We start from the raw sequence: 20,431 nt of genomic DNA, 5'->3' as shown, positions 1-20,431 counted from the left end.
GATTTTTCGATGCAGTTACTATATCGTTACACACCCCTATTTTCTAACCATCAAAACAGAACCACTGCTACACAGCAGTCCAATCAGAATCTCCATTTCAAAGCAATGTAGTCTTAGAAGAAAACAAGCCCAAATTGATTAAATCAATTAATTACCAGCTCCATTATTATCATCTGCGGGGGTCCGCTATACTGTAACTGCCTCTGTGTCAGTTTCAGTGCAGTAGTTTAGGTAGGAACCAAGATTATCTAAAGCGGAACTATTGTGTTGCGAGTCGTTCGTTTCCGCCCGGACATATTTGCGGTGAGCAAATGCATCAGCCAGACTTGGCAACACTCAGCAGAAAGTTCTAGTGTCAACTACCAGTGTCACAAGTTTCCCAGGTGAATATTGACCGCCACTTCTTCGAAGCAGTTGGTAAAAAGTCCTTATGCACAGCGGACAGGTGCGTCTGATAACTGGAACTGGAGAAGTAGTGAAAAAATGGATCCCACACACTGCCTTCACTTGAAGAATTAGATTTATTGAGCAATGTTTCGGCTCAATAAATCTAATTCTGCAAGTGAAAACAGTGTGCAGGATCCCTTTTATCTTTTCTTTTTTTCTCTAAAGCAACGCAGTCAAAAACGGCTGATACTAAGACATCCAAATAATAACAAATGCTTGTAAAAGTAAAAGTTTTGAGCTCTTCGTACATTTAGGAACGTGTTAATATACATATGTGTATGTTTAATGTATGAGTGCAAATGTGGTTGTGTGTGTGTCATGCATGTGTAACCGTAAATCATGTGTTTAGTGCATGTGTATAAAGTACATGAATCGTGTGTGTGTGTGTGTGTGTGTGTGTGTGTGTGTGTGTGTGTGTGTGTGTGTGTGTGTGTGTGTGTGAGTGTGTGACATGTTGTGAGCTCTTAGTGTGAGCATTTAGGAACGTGTAATATACATATGTGTATGTTTAATGTATGAGTGCAAATGTGGTTGTGTGTGTGTCATGCATACAGTATGTAACCGTAAATCATGTGTTTAGTGCATGTGTATAAATGTACATGAATCATATGTGTGTGTGTGTGTGTGTGTGTGTGTGTGTGTGTATCTGTTTGAAGATAGATGATCTACGATTCTACAAGCTCCCAACACAACGATCTTGTAGTTCAGCTATTTAAATAAAAAAAATATGTTTTTTTCTACCCGACGGTGGATAGCAGTGTTGATTTCATTGTAACGAAACCTAAATGGAAACTAAATGAAAAAACTATGACGACTAAAACTAAGACTAAATATATTGACAATGTTGTCAACAAATACAAACTAAACTAAAATGTTAGGAGGGGGACTAAGAGATCCAGTATAAGTGAAATAATATATATATATAAGTAATCTTACACGTGGTTGCATGCTGAAAATAGCAGATCTACAAGCTCACAAAGCGTTGCGCTGCTATTTTCAGCAAGTGTAAAATCAGCCATTACGACGTCATCAAGGCCCGCCAAAATACATTTTACTCGACTAAATTAACTGTAGTCCACTAGACTAACACTAAAACATTCCAGGTTCCAAGATGTGACTAAAACTAAATGAAAACTATTAAAGGACCAATTTTCAATCTATCTTCATATAATAGGTCCTCACTAATAATCATGAAAAAATGGCGCAATAATTTTCTACTCGGTCTGTGTCTCATAGGACGGCTGTGGGCAGTTCAGATCTGCCTAATGATGATGTCACTGGAGGACGGTTTCTAAACTGCCCACAGCCCTCCTATACTGAGTAGAAAAGAATCGTGCCATTTTATCATGATTATTAGTGAGGACCTATTATATGAAGATAGGTTGAAAAGTGGTGAAGTGGTCCTTTAAGTTTTCATTTACACTGACTAAAACAAAAATCTAAATTTGCTGTCAAAATCAACACTGGGTCCTGTTGTTGTCCAGAAGCATTCCTATGGCTTCATTCCTCCATCCCTCGACCCCCTCCCTCCCCATCGTCTTCTCCATTCCTTCTTTTCAGCTATTAAATTGTTTTCAGGTCCAGTGAGCCCCAGGGAAAGTTGTCCCCCGCTGTCATTCTATTGAGCTCCCTCCTGCATTGCACTGCGCTATTGATCTCTGGGGAAGATCCATCGACCTGCACGCGTGCGTGTGTGTGTGTGTGTGTGTGTGCGCACTGCGCACACGCTCGTGTGACACATGTCTATGTCCCCTACAACTCACTAAGCTGATAAAGGTCAGCTGCATCTTTCATCTTGTCGTCTTCTTCCTTGTCAGTCCAAAACCATGACACCCCGAAACACACACACGTGTGTGTACGTGTGCAGCCATGCACACACACACCCCGAAACACACACACGTGTGTGTACGTGTGCAGCCATGCACACACACACACACACACACACACACACACACACACACACACACACACACACACACACACACACACGGTACGGTACAGTCACTGGGCTTCATCAATCATCATGCATGTCCCCACTGGACCAGCAGCAATACCGTTGGGTCATTCTCTTCATCCTCCCTCTGTCCTCCTCCTCATCATGTATTTTGTATTCAACACACCTTCTTTCCCTCTCTCTCTTTCCCTCTCTCCCTCTCTCTCTCTCTCTCTCTCTCTCAGGGACTTTGCATACGTAGCGCGGGATAAGAACACACGGATCCTGAAATGTCATGTGTTCCGCTGTGACACGCCAGCCAAAGCCATCGCCACCAGCCTGCATGAGATCTGCTCCCGGGTAAGCAGCAAGCTGACTGATGCTTTACCCAGACACAAGTAATATTACCCCTCCACCGCACCAGTACTATAGGGACTAGAGATGGACCAGTACTATAGGGACTAGAGATGGACCAGTACTATAGGGACTAGAGATGGACCAGTACTATAGGGACTAGAGATGGACCAGTACTATAGGGACTAGAGATGGACCAGTACTATAGGGACTAGAGATGGACCAGTACTATAGGGACTAGAGATGGACCAGTACTATAGGGACTAGAGATGGACCAGTACTATAGGGACTAGAGATGGACCAGTACTATAGGGACTAGAGATGGACCAGTACTATAGGGACTAGAGATGGACCAGTACTATAGGGACTAGAGATGGACCAGTACTATAGGGACTAGAGATGGACCAGTACTATAGGGACTAGAGATGGACCAGTACTATAGGGACTAGAGATGGACCAGTACTATAGGGACTAGAGATGGACAGCCGAGGTGGACGGGTGGGAAAGTCTTTTTTTTATTGGCCTAAAATATTGTCTACATACATTCATGAATCCACTTGCTGACCGGCTGTCGGTATTGAGCAATCTTTTTAATAGGGGTTTCTTGTGACCTTAGTCACCCTAGCATTAACATCCTATGGCAGGCAAAAAAAATCCTTCTGCTTTTTGTAAGTAGCATGTGACATGTCAAACAAGGGGGTTTTCATGATTCTGAATCCATTCCAAACATTAGTTTTGCACAAAAAAGTTTTGGGCTAAAAATAGACGTCATGACAAATGTGATGAGGTCAGCACAAATGTGATGAGGTCAGCACAAATGTGATGAGGTCAGCACAAATGTGATTTGGGCAAGGGGCTATGGCTGTTTTTAGCCCAAGGAGAGTTTCTTTGTGCAAAACTAATGTTTGGAATGGATTCAGAATCATGAAATCCCCCTAGTTTGACATGTCACATGCTACTTAAAGCATAACATTTTTGACATTTTTGCCAGCCATAGGTTGTTAATGGTACGGTCACAAGAAACCCCTATAAAAAAATAATTGCCCAATACCGACAGCCGGTCATCAAGTGAATTCATGAATGTATACTATATAGACAATATTTTAGGCCAATAAAAAAAGACTTTTTTCCCCCACTTTAAACAAAAGAAGCCTGCCGGCTGCCGGACTAATAGGCATGGACTAGGCTAGGGACAGAATAGGGGCTAGAGCACTTCACTTTTTAGTCTGCTCTGAAGAAAGCTCTGCCGAAACACGTCAGCGTTCGCAAATAAACATGAGACATTGCATCTGAGCCAGTCTTGCATCTTTTATTCTGGAGTGACGCTTTTTCCATTTACTTGGTGTATGAGTCAAGTTCTTTTCAAAGCTGAGCTCCCACTGCCTCAACCAAGGGCAGTGTCCAGAGGAAGCGCACCTGTTTTTCTTTCTTCAGGGGCTAGACCAGTTGGCAAGGATCCAGTTTTGAAAATGAAGCCAATGAGGAAGTAATTCAAATGCTGCAGTTCTCATTAACACATTGACTGCTGCTGGAGTAAATAAATAAATAAATCAGCCCAGCACAGAGGCTCTTCACGGGTATCATAATTGGCATTTGCAGTATTTGACAGTAACATTATTGTGTGTATCATTATTGCATTCATGATACATGGTGTACCGGTATATCCAGTCAATAACGTTGTAGGACATGATGTCCAAAATTACCTGTTGGGACGGAATTATTGGAGCAAAAAGAAGGAAGAGAGGGAGAGACAGAGGGAGGGAGAGAGAGACAGACAGAGGGAGGGAGGGAGGGAGAGACAGAGGGAGGGAGGGAGGTAGAGACAGAGGGAGGGAGGGAGAGACAGAGGGAGGGAGAGACAGAGGGAGGGAGGGAGGGAGAGACAGAGGGAGGGAGGGAGAGACAGAGGGAAGGAGAGAGAGACAGAGGGAGGGAGAGACAGACAGACAGAGGGAGGGAGGGAGGGAGAGACAGAGGGAGGGAGAGAGAGACAGACAGACAGAGGGAAGGAGGGAGAGACAGAGGGAGGGAGGGAGAGACAGAGGGAGGGAGGGAGAGACAGAGGGAGGGAGGGAGAGACAGGGAGGGAGGGAGAGACAGACAGAGGGAGGGAGGGAGGGAGGGAGAGACAGAGGGAGGGAGGGAGAGACAGACAGACAGAGGGAGGGAGGGAGAGACAGAGGGAGGGAGAGACAGACAGAGGGAGGGAGGGAGAGACAGACAGAGGGAGGGAGGGAGAGACAGAGGGAGGGAGGGAGAGACAGAGGGAGGGAGGGAGAGACAGAGGGAGGGAGGGAGAGACAGACAGAGGGAGGGAGGGAGGGAGGGAGGGAGAGACAGACAGAGGGAGGGAGGGAGAGACAGACAGACAGACAGAGGGAGGGAGGGAGAGACAGAGGGAGGGAGAGACAGAGGGAGGGAGGGAGAGACAGACAGACAGAGGGAGGGAGGGAGAGACAGACAGAGGGAGGGAGGGAGAGACAGACAGAGGGAGGGAGGGAGAGACAGAGGGAGGGAGGAAGAGACAGACAGAGGGAGGGAGGGAACAGGTCACTGTAGCGGGAGTTGAGATGCAGATTTGATCTGACAAACTCTTTGATTAAGGTCATCTATTATTGATGGATGTGTGTGACTGTGTTGCCACTCTGAGTTCCTCTGCAGCGTGGAAAAGCTTTTACCCTCCTTTTGAGAGAGTGTGGGTGGGGGGGGTGACCTGGTTAGCGTGTGTGTGTGTGTGTGTGTGTGTGTGTGTGTGTGTGTGTGTGTGGTGTGTGTGTGTGTGTGGGTGTGGGTGTGGGTGTGTGTGTGTGCGCGTGTGTGCGTGTGTCTACCCCTCAGTGAAGCGGCTAAATCGTGTCTGTTTCAGGCAGAAACCTACTCAATGTCTTTCATCTCTCTGTTGTCTCTCACCCTCCCAACAACTTTCATCTGATTTCTGTGTTCCCCTTTTCACTCCGTCTCATCACCCTGCGCCCGTCTGCCTGTAGATAATGACAGAACGAAAGCATGCCAAAGCAATGGCTGGAGGCGCTCTTCAGGACAGAATCCAGGCTGGACTGGACCTTCCCCTACAAGGTACTGTAGGCCCTCCAACTCTCCCTGGATGGGGAGGGGTGTAGCATGGGTGTGTTAGCAGCATATGGGTTACTGGTCTTATTTTGACACTGTGCACAAGGATGCTAACGCACACATGTCCTTTTTTAGCGGTGCTGGCCCATGGGACAGAACTTGAAGAGGGAATCTTGAAACAACAAGAAAGTGTCCACACACCAATACTTTATTAGGACAACAGGTTAAGACAGAAAGTGTCCACACACCAATACTTTATTAGGACAACAGGTTAAGACAGAAAGTGTCCACACACCAATACTTTATTAGGACAACAGGTTAAGACAGAAAGTGTCCACACACCAATACTTTATTAGGACAACAGGTTAAGACAGAAAGTGTCCACACACCAATACTTTATTAGGACAACAGGTTAAGACAGAAAGTGTCCACACACCAATACTTTATTAGGACAACAGGTTAAGACAGAAAGTGTCCACACACCAATACTTTATTAGGACAACAGGTTAAGACAGAATCCAACGTTTATGCGGTTGAGCCTTCATCAGGGCATCTGTTAAGGCAAGCCTTCATCCCCTGAACGTTGTATTCTGTCTTACCCTGCTGTGCTAATAAAGTATTGGCACTCTGGCTATTGGTGTGTGCGGCCACTTTCTTGTTGTTCCAAGATTCCCTCTTTGCTGGTCTTATTTTGAACCACTGAAACCCCAGCGTCCGTATTGTGGGGAAAACCTTCGCAGGAAAACGCTGCTTTTTTTCAGATATTTAATGTAGTAATGTATTTAAGCATGCAATGTGTACTTGAAACAAAAAAAAGGATAAACCACTCGTACAGAGGCCAGAGGGATTCTGGTTGTACTGAATTTTAAGTGGTCGATTGAATACTTTAGTAACAGGTTGCAAATAGTACAGTGGTACGATTATACATTCTGATGCTAAAAGCATACCATTACACAAATGGCCCTAAGAGCTTGTTTCCAAATGCTAGACTGTTGTATTTCTTGCACTTCCTGATCTCTCGCTGTGTGTGTGTGTGTGTGTGTGTGTGTGTGTGTGTGTGTGTGTGTGTGTGTGTGTGTGTGTGTGTGTGTGTGTGTGTGTGTGTGTGTGTGTGTGTGTGTGTGTGTGTGTGTGTGTGTGTGTGTGTGTGTGTGTGTGTGTGTGTGTGTGTGGGTGGGTGGGTGGGTGGGTGGGTGGGTGTGTATGTATGTATGGGTGCATGCGTTCTCCCAGCAGAGTTCCCCACACCAAAGACTGAGCTGGTGCAGAATTTCCAGGTGCTTTACCTGGGTATGCTGCCTGTTGTCAGACCTATAGGTGAGTTATCCTGTCCTGAGGTCCAGTGGTTGAAAAGTACATTTTACTTAAGTACTGTACTGTACACTAGTACAATTTTGAGGTATTTGTACTTTACTTGAGTCACGACACTTGCATACAATCCCCGTCACTGACCCCCAGGTCACCGTGACATCACTTGACACCCTGGTCACCCCAGGTGCCCAGTTAATCGTGACATCACGTGACATCAGCCCCCATATATGGTGCCCAGTTCATCGTGACATCACGTGACATCAGCCCCCATATATGGTGCCCAGGTCATCGTGACATCACGTGACATCAGCCCCCATATATGGTGCCCAGGTCATTGTGACATCACGTGACATCAGCCCCCATATATGGTGCCCAGGTCATCGTGACATCACGTGACATCAGCCCCCATATATGGTGCCCAGGTCATCGTGACATCACGTGACATCAGCCCCCATATATGGTGCCCAGGTCATCGTGACATCACGTGACATCAGCCCCCATATATGGTGCCCAGGTCATCGTGACATCACGTGACATCATCCCCCATATATGGTGCCCAGGTCATTGTGACATCACGTGACATCAGCCTCCATATATGGTGCCCAGGTCATTGTTACATCACGTGACATCACCCCCCATATATGGTGCCCAGGTCATTGTGACATCACGTGATATCATCAGGGATGGATATATAGTAAATGCGACCTGCTGTCACAGTTAAGCCCATATATGGATATATCATCAATATTGGCCAGCAACTCATCTGACCTCAAACCCTTAGATCTATATGAATATTATGTCAGACCCGGTTCTGACATTCCATATGTTGATCCTTCCCCATCCATCATTCCTCTTCGATGTCCCCCTTTTGACTTATACCTAGACAAACTAATAACCAAAGTTATTAGTGCAGCCGGCGAAAACTACAGTTCTCAACAGGCCCGAAAATTAAGGCCCGGCCCTACCTGGGCCCTCATCAAACCCTGTACACTCAAGAGAATGTCCCCGCTACCACCCTTAAGGCCCGGCCCTACCTGGGCCCTCATCAAACCCTGTACACTCAAGAGAATGTCCCCGCTACCACCCTTAGATCTCCATATACTGTATGGAGCTGACCTGTTCTGACATTCCATAATGATGTTGATCTGACCTCATCAATGTCATCACATGTGGTTGGGAACCTCTGCTATACTGCACTGTCTCTGCATTTCATGTATGAGTTAACTTTGATGAGCCCATTAAAACCGCGAAAGCATCTGTGTCACTTTAAATGTGTGCGTTGGCTCTTCAAAAACAGCACATACGTACAGTATACAAGCTCACAGCGCGTCATCTTTGAAACATCTTGAAAGTGTGAGAACTACTGATTTAGAGGGCATTTGTAGAATTAGATCTTAATGGGTTAAGAGAGCGTCTGCCAAATGCCTAAATTGTAAATTGACATTTTCTAGTAACACACACACACACACACACACACACACACACACACACGCTGAAGAGATGCTGCATGGCATATGTTCGGTGGTTTGGAGGAATGGACTATAGTGAGTGTGTGTTCATTGTACAGGCATGGATATTTTAAACGGCGCTATAGAAACTGTGTGTATGGACATCTTAAACGGGGCTATAGAAAGCCTGATGGGCTCATATCTATTGTGTGTGTGTGTGTGTGTTCATTCTACATACATGGATATTTCAGACAGCGCTATAGAAATTAGAAAGCCTGATGGGCTCATATCTATTGTGTGTGTGTGTGTGTGTGTTCATTCTACATGCATGGATATTTCAGACAGCGCTATAGAAAGCCTGATGGGCTGTGTTTGTGTGTGTGTTACAGGTATGGACATTTTAAACGGGGCTATAGAAAGCCTGGTGGGTTCATGCAACAAAGAAGACTGGGCTCCAGTAGCTCTCAACGTAGCAGACGCCACTGTCACCATCAGCAAAGACAAGGTGAGTCATACGCATTTACACAAAACTACACATACACGCACGCACGCACGAGCTTAATTTCCATCCACCAGCTGTGGACGTAAAACACAGCTTCTTCTGTCGGCGGCTGTCGGCTCAAATGTGCCCATGGGGACACACACACATTAGGCTACAATAGACCTATAGCTATGCCCCTCCCCAAACTGCTATGGTCCAATCACAGATAAGCAGAAACATGGGTTAGACAAACAAATAGGCATAAAGAAATGCCACGCACATATTCTTCCAGTGCATATGGCAGGCCTTGTTGATGGATTTGGAAGAGATTTTGAAGGTCTGGTTCCAAAAATGAACCAGTATTTAATGTGTAAAACCCATGATATTTACATTGGAATGAATGAGCCTGGCTGGAAAGTGTCCAAGTGGGAGTGTCTTAAGTGGGAGAGGGTAGGGTTTAGCTAAAGGTGAATTGCTCAGTTCGTGTCCCTGGCTGCGTGAGTAATGATTTATCATAAAAAAAATTGTTTGATAGTCACACAATGTTCTTTTATGAGCAATAAAACGGTCTGTGCAAATCTTTCATAAGGTTGATTGGTGATTGGTTCATCTGGCCAGTAATCTCGCATAACCAGACAACTATTGCACAATCTCCGAATGCTACAGTATATAGAGTCTGAATGCTATATAGAGTCTGGAACTAGACCTCCTGAATGCTATATAGTCTGGAACTACACCTCCTGAATGCTATGGAACTACACGTCCTGAATGCTATTATATAGTCTGGAACTACACCTCCTGAATGCTATATAGTCTGGAACTAGACCTCCTGAATGCTATTATATAGTCTGGAACTAGACCTCCTGAATGCTATATAGTCTGGAACTAGACCTCCTGAATGCTATTATATAGTCTGGAACTACACCTCCTGAATGCTATTATATAGTCTGGAACTACACCTCCTGAATGCTATATAGTCTGGAACTAGACCTCCTGAATGCTATTATATAGTCTGGAACTACACCTCCTGAATGCTATATAGTCTGGAACTAGACCTCCTGAATGCTATATACAGTCTGGAACTAGACCTCCTGAATGCTATATAGAGTCTGGAACTAGACCTCCTGAATGCTATTATAGAGTCTGGAACTACACCTCCTGAATGCTATTATAGAGTCTGGAACTACACCTCCTGAATGCTATATATAGTCTGGAACCACACCTACTGAATGCTACTGTATATAGTCTGGAATTACACCTTATTTTAAAATATCTTTACATTTATTTTTTACTTTCCAGTTCCGCTAAGCAGCCAGTATAAATGCTTGGATGATTTTGATTTATATTAGGATACAGTTGCATGGCTGACTAATCATCAAAGGGGCTATCAAAAGTAAATCATAATGTAGGCTATTCACAGGTTTGATGACATGATTATATTGTGAGTGCATCCATGCGTCTGTTGTATAGGCAACATTGGGAACGTTGGATAAGCTGTGGAGATCTTGTACAGTCTCCTCATAAAGAGGTTCAGTTTACATATCATTTACATATAATTAGCTTCCTGGTTTAACGCTACCCAGCCTGGTGCTGGTATGGACAGCTGTCTCTGATGCTTCATCTTCAAAATTGTTGATTTGTGGTAGGACAGCTTGGCATGTTCAAATTGTTCATTAAATATTTTGTGACGGCACCACATAGAACTACCACAGTATTGAGCTGTATAAATAGTGTGAAAGCGAGCATCTCTGCTGTCAAAGTGTGTCTCAGTCAGACATGTGTGCGTGAGAGAGGGGAAGGAGAGAAAGAGAGAGACAGAGAGAGGGAGAGGAGGAGAGAGAGAGAGAGGAGAGAAGGAGAGAGAGAGGCAACTGCGGAGAGGCACAGAGGATTTTATTTGAAATCTGTGATGATACTAAATGGTATTAAATTGCTGTGGGTGTTTTAACATTCCTGGGGGAATTTCAAATGGTTTATGCGAGGTGAAAAAAAGGAATCCCTAAGAAGAATGTATTTCACAGCCTCAGTGCTGCAATAAAAACCTTGCTATCTCTGTGCTGATCTCTGCTGTGAGCCATTTGCACAAAGTTAACTCTCTGTGTTTTATACAGTAGTTCCACTGATGTCAATGCAATGCATGTCATGTTTTGTTTGAAATATTGCCTCCAGGGCTGTCCCGATTAGAAATGCAAGTAGACGATGAATTGTCACACAAATAATTGCGATTAACGATATAATTGTGTCTTTTCCATTGAACATTGGAACGTTACAATTTGTATTTCTGTTTGCCTTTTGGCTTCGTGATCACAAATTGCACATTGCAGATGTGACAAATAACTTAAATATACAAAGAAATCAATGATATTTTCTAATTTCCAAAAAAAATATGCAAAAGTAATTTCCGATTATCTCAAATAATAATATTATGTAAATAATATTCTGTAATAATTGCCTCTTGAGTACCCTATCCTCATTGATCAGTTGTAACCAGGGGTCATTGCCGTGATGGCTTGTGGTGGACATTTTTGTCAAAATTATTTTTTTGTCACAGACATACAAAATGGACAATAATATTACCAGAAACACATGGAGTTAGCCCTGAATGACCATAACAGGTCTGTAACTCTGAGTGTACTAATGGACCCAAATGGACCTCAATTCACGGGTCCAGTGTTAAGAGGTTCTTAACAAGTGTCATGGTAAATCAGTGTCATACTGTACATGTTCTGAAGAAACCCTGGAGACTTGACATTCAGTAATTGGGTCTTATGATCAAAATAATGTGTAAGAAAATGTGTAAAGTTTGCCACGGACAAGACCAAGTCTTTGCCACGGACACATTTGTCCATGTGTATTGATGACCTCTGGTTGAAACACATTTGTCCATGTCCATGTATTGATGACCCCTGGTTGAAACACAAGTGACCAACGTGCTCCCAACAGTAGAGGACACATTTGTCCATGTATTGATGACCCCTGGTTGAAACACAAGTGACCAACATGCTCCCAACAGTAGAGCTGAAGCAGCTTGGGCTCCAGCTTGGACTCCATCTCTGGCTTTTCATCCCTCTCAGGTTTTTGGAGCCCTGATAAACTCCCTGCTAGAAAGCTGGTGTGCTGCTAATAGTTTATGCCCCGGGGCACTGCAGTGAAATGAGTCGTTTTTACCATCGGAGGAGGGAGGGCCTTTCCTGTGCTCCCTGCCGCCTCGTTAGAAATCACAGTCTTGTCAATAGTCCACAAATTAGAAACCTGAACACTAAACCTTTTCTAAATGTTTTATTGAGCTCTACATGCGCTTTTTTCACTCGAACGTGTACCACGAATTATGAGTCGTCTACGGAGCAATTCAGCACGAATACATGTGTAGTTATTTACATCCCTAACAGCTGAGAAGGAAAACGGAATCATGTGGTTTTTCTTTGCAGGAGGAAGAGGAGGTGCTGGTGGAATGTCGCGTGCGTTTCCTCTCTTTTATGGGCGTGGGTCAGGATGTGCACACCTTTGCCTTCATCATGGACGCGGGTGGCTCACGCTTCGACTGCCATGTCTTCTGGTGTGAGCCCAACGCTGGGAATGTGTCGGAGGCTGTGCAAGCGGCCTGCATGGTGAGTCACAAAGTTACTTACAGTATAGCCTCTTTCACGTCTGTGAAAATGTCCATGGAATCAGGTCGGTCATTGTCCATTGTTGCCCTTTCACACATGTAGCACGCAGCAGGAGTCCATGTCAGTGTTCTGTAGGGAAGGTGTCAACATTTGTGAAAAATTGCAGTTACAAGCTCACAACGCTGTACGAATTGAACCGTTTGACCAAGCCACATTAATGAAGCATATGATGAGCGAGCAGATTGCATCCCATTGTCGACATTTCTACGGTAGGAAAGAGTCGTCGTTTGTGTTCATGAGGCAGGTTTGAATGTGTGAAAACGTCCTCTGGTTAATGTCTAGATAACTCCAACACATTTTGTCCCCCTAATAACAGTGCATATAGAATGGACAACAAATGATAGTAAAATGTTAAAAAATAAAATTTGCATCTCCTGCATAATTCTATAAGCCTCTTGAATCCCAGCATCCAGATTCTGCAGGGGGGTCGCATTTCAACACGTTGTGAGCTTGCAGATCTGATATTTCTGGTGGAGATTGTTCAGAGCCAATTTAGGTCCAGAGTACTAAACCTAGAGTGCTGAAATGGTTACAAAGTTACTTTATATGCATAGTCCTGATCGAAAAGGCTCATTCAATCCTAAGAGGACATGTGGATTAGAATGCAAACACCATGCACTGAAGTTCCAGAGATGCAGGAAGGATTTTACACTCACTCATGTGTGAAAGTAAAGAATCTTTACAAGTTTGATTTGGGCTGACCTGTGCAGTGTAGACAGATTAGTCTACAAATAAATCCATACTGTGACTGTTGGGCCGAAAACTTGTATCTCCATATTTCAACTTTGTATGCTTTTTTATGAATGAATTATTAATGTCCGCAAAAGTAGCGAAAATAGCCTATCTACAAGTTCACTATACGTTGACGAATTGAGCATGTAGATCGGCTATTTGTGAAAGTGGTTGTGTGTGGGTTTTATAAATGCTGGTATTTATAATTTAATAAATATTAACTTTACTGTATGACTAAATAATAACTACATTGGATCTGTTCTTGGAACACAGGTTCTTCTTTCCATTTCCTGAAAAGTAGACATTTTGGACATACAAGGTTTATGCCTGACAGCAACGCTTCGTTCCATCCAAGTTGTATGTTTCCTAGAGCAGCGGTTCCCAAAGTGGGGTCCGCGGACCCCTAGGGGTACGCGACGCATGAATTAAGCAATATTACACAAGAGGGTGTGCTTTAAACGTGATTATTGGCAAGACAGTGATGCGCTCAGGAGCGAAATGGAGCCTTGTTATTGTCACAACCTGACAGAAATCCAAAAGGGTCACATTAGTCTGCCTACGTACCCTACAAGTAATTTGACGAGCACCATTTAACCCCCATGCAGAGATTCAGATGTCACAGCAACCAGTAACACCCCATCCGCACTGCCAGCGATGCAAATGAGCGAACGATGAAATCTCATTAGAATACATGTTTTTGCAACCGAAGGTTGCATTTACTATGAAAACGTGGCGGATGCGTGCACGCTTACTGCTACTGGTAATGAGACTGTCCTGACCTACTGCTACTGGTAATGAGACTGTCCTGACCTACTGCTACTGGTAATGAGACTGTCCTGACCTACTGCTACTGGTAATGAGACTGTCCTGACCTACTGCTACTGGTAATGAGACTGTCCTGACCTACTGCTACTGGTAATGAGACTGTCCTGACCTACCGCCAGCGACAACACGCCGTGCAGCCTCCTATATTCGCTCGCAGAGTCTCTATTTGACAGAGGTTTTTATTTACTTATTATTGGTTGAGATCTACATGCTACTATTTATTGGTTATTTGATTGGTTCAGGCTACGTCACAAGTTCACAACACAATGGCCGACACTAAAATTATAAGGACAGTTTTTCGTGCCATATCGCCGTTGCACGAGAAACTGTCCTTATATGGAGTGTCGGCCATTGTGTCGTGAACTTGTGACGTAGCCTGAAGTTGTCGGCGAGTCATCAAATCGTTCACGCTGCAGGAGTCTTTTTTTTTTTTAATCGGCTGTCATTATATCTTTGTGGCTTTCAAACTAAACGATTGATCGCCGACCAGGGATCACACACTGCAAGAGTTCACCAAGATGCGATCCATATAGGCAGCGGCTACATCATTTGTTTTTTATATAACCTAAAACCTCCTTCCCTGTGCAGACGAGGTGTAAGAATGAAACACAGGGCAGGAGTTTGGCTACTGCTGTATAAGCAAGTGCCAAGAGCCGAGCATTGATCATTAATTTGAATCAGCTATGTGGAAGGGAGATCTTAATGTGACCCTTATTGAATTCCGTCAGGTTGTGTTGCCACATTATTATTGACTGACACGGATCACTCAAATGAATTGAATGACAACAGGAAGTGATGGCATAATTCACTCAAGGCCTCATGGGACGCTGGAAGCATACAGGCCATTCAATGGCAACATGTGTCCACATCCACACCAGTCACCAGGCATGTGAAGGTCAGACAAAGCTTTGTGACACTCTGAATATAGGAGTCTTTCCAACACTTGTCCCTATTAATGGGTTCACACACCACTCAGTAAACAGTAAACCTGAGCTTTTATTGCTATAGAGGGGCCGCAGGGGCGGATAAAAAAGGCCCCCCTATTGGTTCACCAACTTATGAGCCCTCCTCCTCCCCTCCCCTGTAGAATACAGCAGATAACGCTGATGTCACCAAATTTGGAGTGACGCCCCTCTGCGCTGTTATTGGTTAGGGAAATACGAGGTTCACTCCCACTCCTATGCCACATTTCCTGGTTCACCTTTGAAACAAAATGTGACTCTTTTTGATACAGAGACAGTCATGGCGGCAAGACTAGCTGTTCAGGAGAGGATAAAAACGTTTTTTAATCCAAAATGAGTTAATATCACAGGCAGACTCTTCACATACTAGAGCATGTCTGAAATAAATATCAGAGCTGAAATACAATGTAAACATGAAATAAATGTAGCTAGGTGTAATGTCAGAGACCACAGAAGTGAACCTTTCAAGCCTGTTTTCTGTAAGACAATACTCTATAAGCCCTATCTCCAAAACTGGTGGGTCAAACTGAACAACCAATATGTCATTTTGAAGCCATGAGTCCCTGCTTTCATGTGACACGAACGAATTGCCTGGGTCTCAGAGGCTACACCACTCCAAACCAAAATGAGTAAGCTGACCATGGTCCTGGTCCTGGTGTGAAAGCAGTGCACCCTAAGTGGTTGTAATATGCCCTCGCAGATTCCAGCAGTTAAACTCTAATCACAGTCAAGCAGGCCCTTTTTAGTGTTATTATACAACGCAGTAAAATACAGGCCATTAGTGAGGTTAGTCTCTTTTTCGTGTTTGTGTGTGTGTGTGTGTGTGTGTGTGTGTGTGTGTGTGTGTGTGTGAGTGAGAGAGATAGAGAGCAATTAAGTATGCTTTTGGCTGTACTTTTGATCCCTATCAACACTGTAGATATATAGTGCACGTGCACACCAACACACACTCATGCACGCACACAACACGGTGTAACTGATTTACCGTGACAAAAGGTCATCAATCATTAATACTGATCACATCCACCTCTGCAGTCTGCAGCACGTAACTTCGCTCCGCACACACACACACACACACACACACACACACACACACACACACACACACACACACACACACCACAAACCAGTAAAACTGATTCACTGTGACTAAAGATCATCAATCATTCATACTGATCACAGCCACTGGTCTGTAGGTGAGATCCTCCCACACACACACACCCAAACACACAAAGGTGTGCAGCTAAGTGCTGATTCACCCTCCACTGTGCCGCAGGATTTAGTGTCAGGTCCTGCTAGAGCAGGAATAATTCTAACTCTGTCAGACACACACACACACACACTCTCTCTCTCTCTCTATCTCTCTCTCTTTTTCTCTTAACATGTATTTGAATTATTTTAATTTTTATTAATAACAAAACGTTAAATAGTTTTTTTGGTAGGAAAAGAAAATGGCTTTTATCTCGAGTCATGACCCATTCAAATTGGTCTGTGATCAACAAATAGGTTCCGACCCACTGTTTTGGCAAAGTGCATTTAATCCATGTTATTTATAATGCATCTCTCTCTCTCTCTCTCTCTCTCTCTCTCTCTCTCTCTCTCTCTCTCTCTCTCTCTCTCTCTCTCTCTCTCTCTCTCTCTCTCTGTCTGTCTGCAGTTCCATACTAAGCATCCTTTTAATCCATGTTATTTATAATGCATCTCTCTCTCTCTCTCTCTCTCTCTCTCTCTCTCTCTCTCTCTCTCTCTCTCTCTCTCTCTCTCTCTCTCTCTCTCTCTCTCTGTCTGTCTGCAGTTCCATACTAAGCATCCTTTTAATCCATGTTATTTATAATGCATCTCCCTCTCTCTCTCTCTCTCTCTCTCTCTCTCTCTCTCTCTCTCTCTCTCTCCCTCCCTCCCCAGCTGCGGTACCAGAAGTGTCTGGTGGCTCGCCCCCCCGCCCAGAAGGCGTGCGGCTCGTCGCCCCCCAGTGGCGACTCTGTGTCTCGCCGCGTCTCCACCAGCGTGAAGCGAGGCGTGCTGTCCCTGATCGACACGCTCAAGCCCAAGAGACCCGTCACGGAGTTGCCACAGTAACGCCACCCATCACCCTGCCCCAGTCACCATGGTAACCAGTCGCAACGCTGCCAAAAATCACCATCACCTTCTGTCACCACAGACCCTTGTAGCCATGGAAACGGAGTTAAAAAAAAAAGAAAAAAGAAGAAGAAAAAAACGGGTGATGCTCGCTTGGGGAACGGTTAGATGATGGAGTTTTGTGCGAGTGGGATTTGATTTGAATTTCAATTCAAGAGTTCGAATGTCAATAAGAAATGGTTGGTAACTCTTGAACGGAAATGTAAAATGCGTCTCCCTCAAGCCGATGTGAGTGGAACAAGCCTCCAGTCACATGCGTCTCTCCCTCAAGCCGATGTGAGTGGAACAAGCCTCCAGTCACATGCGTCTCTCCCTCAAGCCGATGTGAGTGGAACAAGCCTCCAGTCACATGCGTCTCTCCCTCAAGCCGATGTGAGTGGAACAAGCCTCCAGTCACATGCGTCTCTCCCTCAAGCCGATGTGAGTGGAACAAGCCTCCAGTCACATGCGTCTCTCCCTCAAGCCGATGTGAGTGGAACAAGCCTCCAGTCACATGCGTCTCTCCCTCAAGCCGATGTGAGTGGAACAAGCCTCCAGTCACATGCGTCTCTCCCTCAAGCCGATGTGAGTGGAACAAGCCTCCAGTTGCAACAAACTTCTTACCAGAAGGCGACCCGTGGCGAGCTGAAGGCCCGTTTGGCAACAGTATTGAGAACTCAAGGCATCCGAATGGCGCACTCATGAAGGTGTTTATGTAAATAGGAGCAACTCTCATATCCCCCTCAGCACAGACAAGGAGTGAGGAAAGAGAGAACAAACGGAAAAAAAACAAAAAAAAAACAATGAACAAAGCAGGTAGTGCTCTTTTTGAGCACGACGAGCGTGGTGAGCGCATACGTGTGTCGCTGCCCGAACTCTCAAAACCCTGACCTCTCCATGCCCTGTGACCTGTTGTTCCCCACCCGACGTCTTTGTGCTTGTGCCTGTGCTTCCGCATGACCTCGCGTACCTGGCCACACCCCTTCCACAGACACCCCCCCCCCCAGGAGCGTGTCCACTTAGGCTGTAGTCGCTTTGTCTCTGTCTCGGTTCCCCTGGCCTGCACCCCTCTGTTTCTTGAAAGTGAAAGGTAAAGGTGAAGGTAGGGATCACGAATACATGAGCAATTTATTCCACGTGGTCAGTTTCTGCGTCGGGTGTGTAGAGCAGCGGTTCTCAACCTGTGGACGCCCAAATAATTGGCAAAACACTAAGATTTGAATGATAATATAAGATTAATGTTTGAAATGATGTATGAAGAAAACTGTCAAGAAATGTCATGGTATTTGTTGAGGGCCGCTAGTCCCTCCAACGTCTGGCTTTTGAAATGATGTCATATGGCAGCCATGGACTTTTGATGTTTGTTTAGAGCACTTTTAACAACAAAAAAACGCAGCCAAAGTCTATGGACTATGTTCGTTTACAGCAGTAGACGTCATGTGACACAATATAAATATCAAAAGAGTGAGGCGCCCCTCACGTCACGCAAGTCTGATGTTCTTAAACACGTGGTTAAAATGTGTATGTTAGTTCCATAGATCCAAACCATAGTGCAATCGATTGATCACGGAAACGATTAAAAAACACTCTGAGAATGTGCGCGGCCGCCGGTCCACCCATCTGCCCACCAAGTGGTCAGATGGGTGGACTGCGAATGCTTTCAGTATTTTCAAGCGGGCCACAATTCAGAAAAGCTTGAGAGCGGCTGGTGAGTGTATAGAGTAAGGAGGAAGTCACTACAGACTGGTAACACTCACCACTCAGTCTCCATCACACTATTACAAGTACACGTCACACTGCATGAACCTTTTCTATAAACGTGAAACATTTAAGACGGTGACACTACAGTGCTGCTTCCTGACTGAAGGGGTGAGAAGTATATATATATATATATATAATCCCCCGTTTCTCCTTATTTGTTAGTTTCTTGTCAGTACTCGACTCTGGCTGGTCTAAACGAGAGGTGACCTTTCACCCGGAAATACATTCACATTTTCATTTGCACAGTTCAATCCCTGTTTGTGCCACACAGAAACATCCTTGGTGTTCATTTAACTCCATTAAGTGTACAAATGGTCCGTTAACGATTTGTCTGCACTTTTTACAGATTTTATTTACTGTGCATGTACAGTACGTACCTCCATTACTCCGTTCCTTACTTTCTGACTTGTTCGGTTACTTATACCGTTTTTCTTCTTTCATTCTCTCGCGGAGAAAGGACAGACAGACAGACAGGACAGATAGCCATAACAGAGGAAGGGAATGACTTCCTTCCAGCCAGTGACAGAGTGCTTACACCAAATAACAGGAGAAACACAACGGGCATGTTTGCTGCTGTTTGATTCACATGCTGGACCAACCAACCAACCCGCTGACTCTGACTGCGTGCTACTTTAAATCCCGCCTCTTCCAACGGATCCAGGACCACAGGAGTGGGTCTCTGGAGACTTGGTGTCGACTAATAAAAGGGGATTGATGAAATAAGAATGGCTGGATGAGTGAAGGAATGTGCTTTTGTTCCCCTCTCCACCTTGATGTGGTTATACTGCCCCCCCCCCCTCCTTTAGCTGTGTTTGTGACTGATACATGTCCAACTGTGGCTGTTTTTGAAGAAGGCGTTTTTGATCATAACAGAATGTTCTACACAGTAAACTCCCGGAGTGTTACTTTAACTCTGATACACTTTCAGAGTTCAATTAACCACTTTCAACCTGCCGTACGTATTTTTGGGCATGTCAATATAGGCAAAACGTGCAAACATTTCCAAACATTGCAGATCTACAAGCTCACAGCGCATTGATGATGTAGTGCGTGAGACTAGACTTTCCCTCCCCCCGACTGAAAACGCCATGGCGCTCGCCTAGAAACGCTTCCAAACGCCCAAATTGAAAATATTTCCCTTCCCGTTGTAAACCATCCAAAACGCCTTGGTGGACAATAACGGCCCCTAAATGGTTAGACTTAGCGCTCATGGTTTTGCTGTGTAGAGCAGGGAGGTCAGCGGGCTGTCTCTGTCTTCATGGTTAGACTTAGCGCTCATGGTTTTGCTGTGTAGAGCAGGGACGTCAGCGGGCTGTCTCTGT

The 20,431-nt window shown here is 44.8% G+C and overlaps 1 protein-coding gene across 6 annotated transcripts in view; it reads left to right on the top strand.

Annotated features, from left to right (window-relative positions):
- Nucleotides 1-20,431, top strand: part of apbb2b (amyloid beta (A4) precursor protein-binding, family B, member 2b) — an 83,113-nt gene that overhangs the window by 60,286 nt on the left and 2,396 nt on the right. For all 6 annotated transcript variants that reach the window (XM_080760014.1, XM_080760013.1, XM_080760010.1 and 3 more), the window contains 6 exons: nucleotides 2,626-2,740; nucleotides 5,722-5,809; nucleotides 7,040-7,120; nucleotides 8,952-9,067; nucleotides 12,472-12,651; nucleotides 17,136-20,344. In XM_080760014.1, coding sequence (XP_080616140.1) covers nucleotides 2,626-2,740; nucleotides 5,722-5,809; nucleotides 7,040-7,120; nucleotides 8,952-9,067; nucleotides 12,472-12,651; nucleotides 17,136-17,309 — 754 coding nt within the window. In that variant the 3' untranslated portion in view covers nucleotides 17,310-20,344. The remainder of the gene's footprint in view (nucleotides 1-2,625; nucleotides 2,741-5,721; nucleotides 5,810-7,039; nucleotides 7,121-8,951; nucleotides 9,068-12,471; nucleotides 12,652-17,135; nucleotides 20,345-20,431) is intronic.

The sequence above is a fragment of the Protomyctophum bolini genome (genome assembly GCF_963924005.1).
Source record: "Protomyctophum bolini genome assembly, chromosome: 3".
In the NCBI taxonomy this organism is placed as follows: Eukaryota; Metazoa; Chordata; class Actinopteri; order Myctophiformes; family Myctophidae; genus Protomyctophum; species Protomyctophum bolini.
This window is presented reverse-complemented; position numbering and strand designations above follow the sequence as displayed.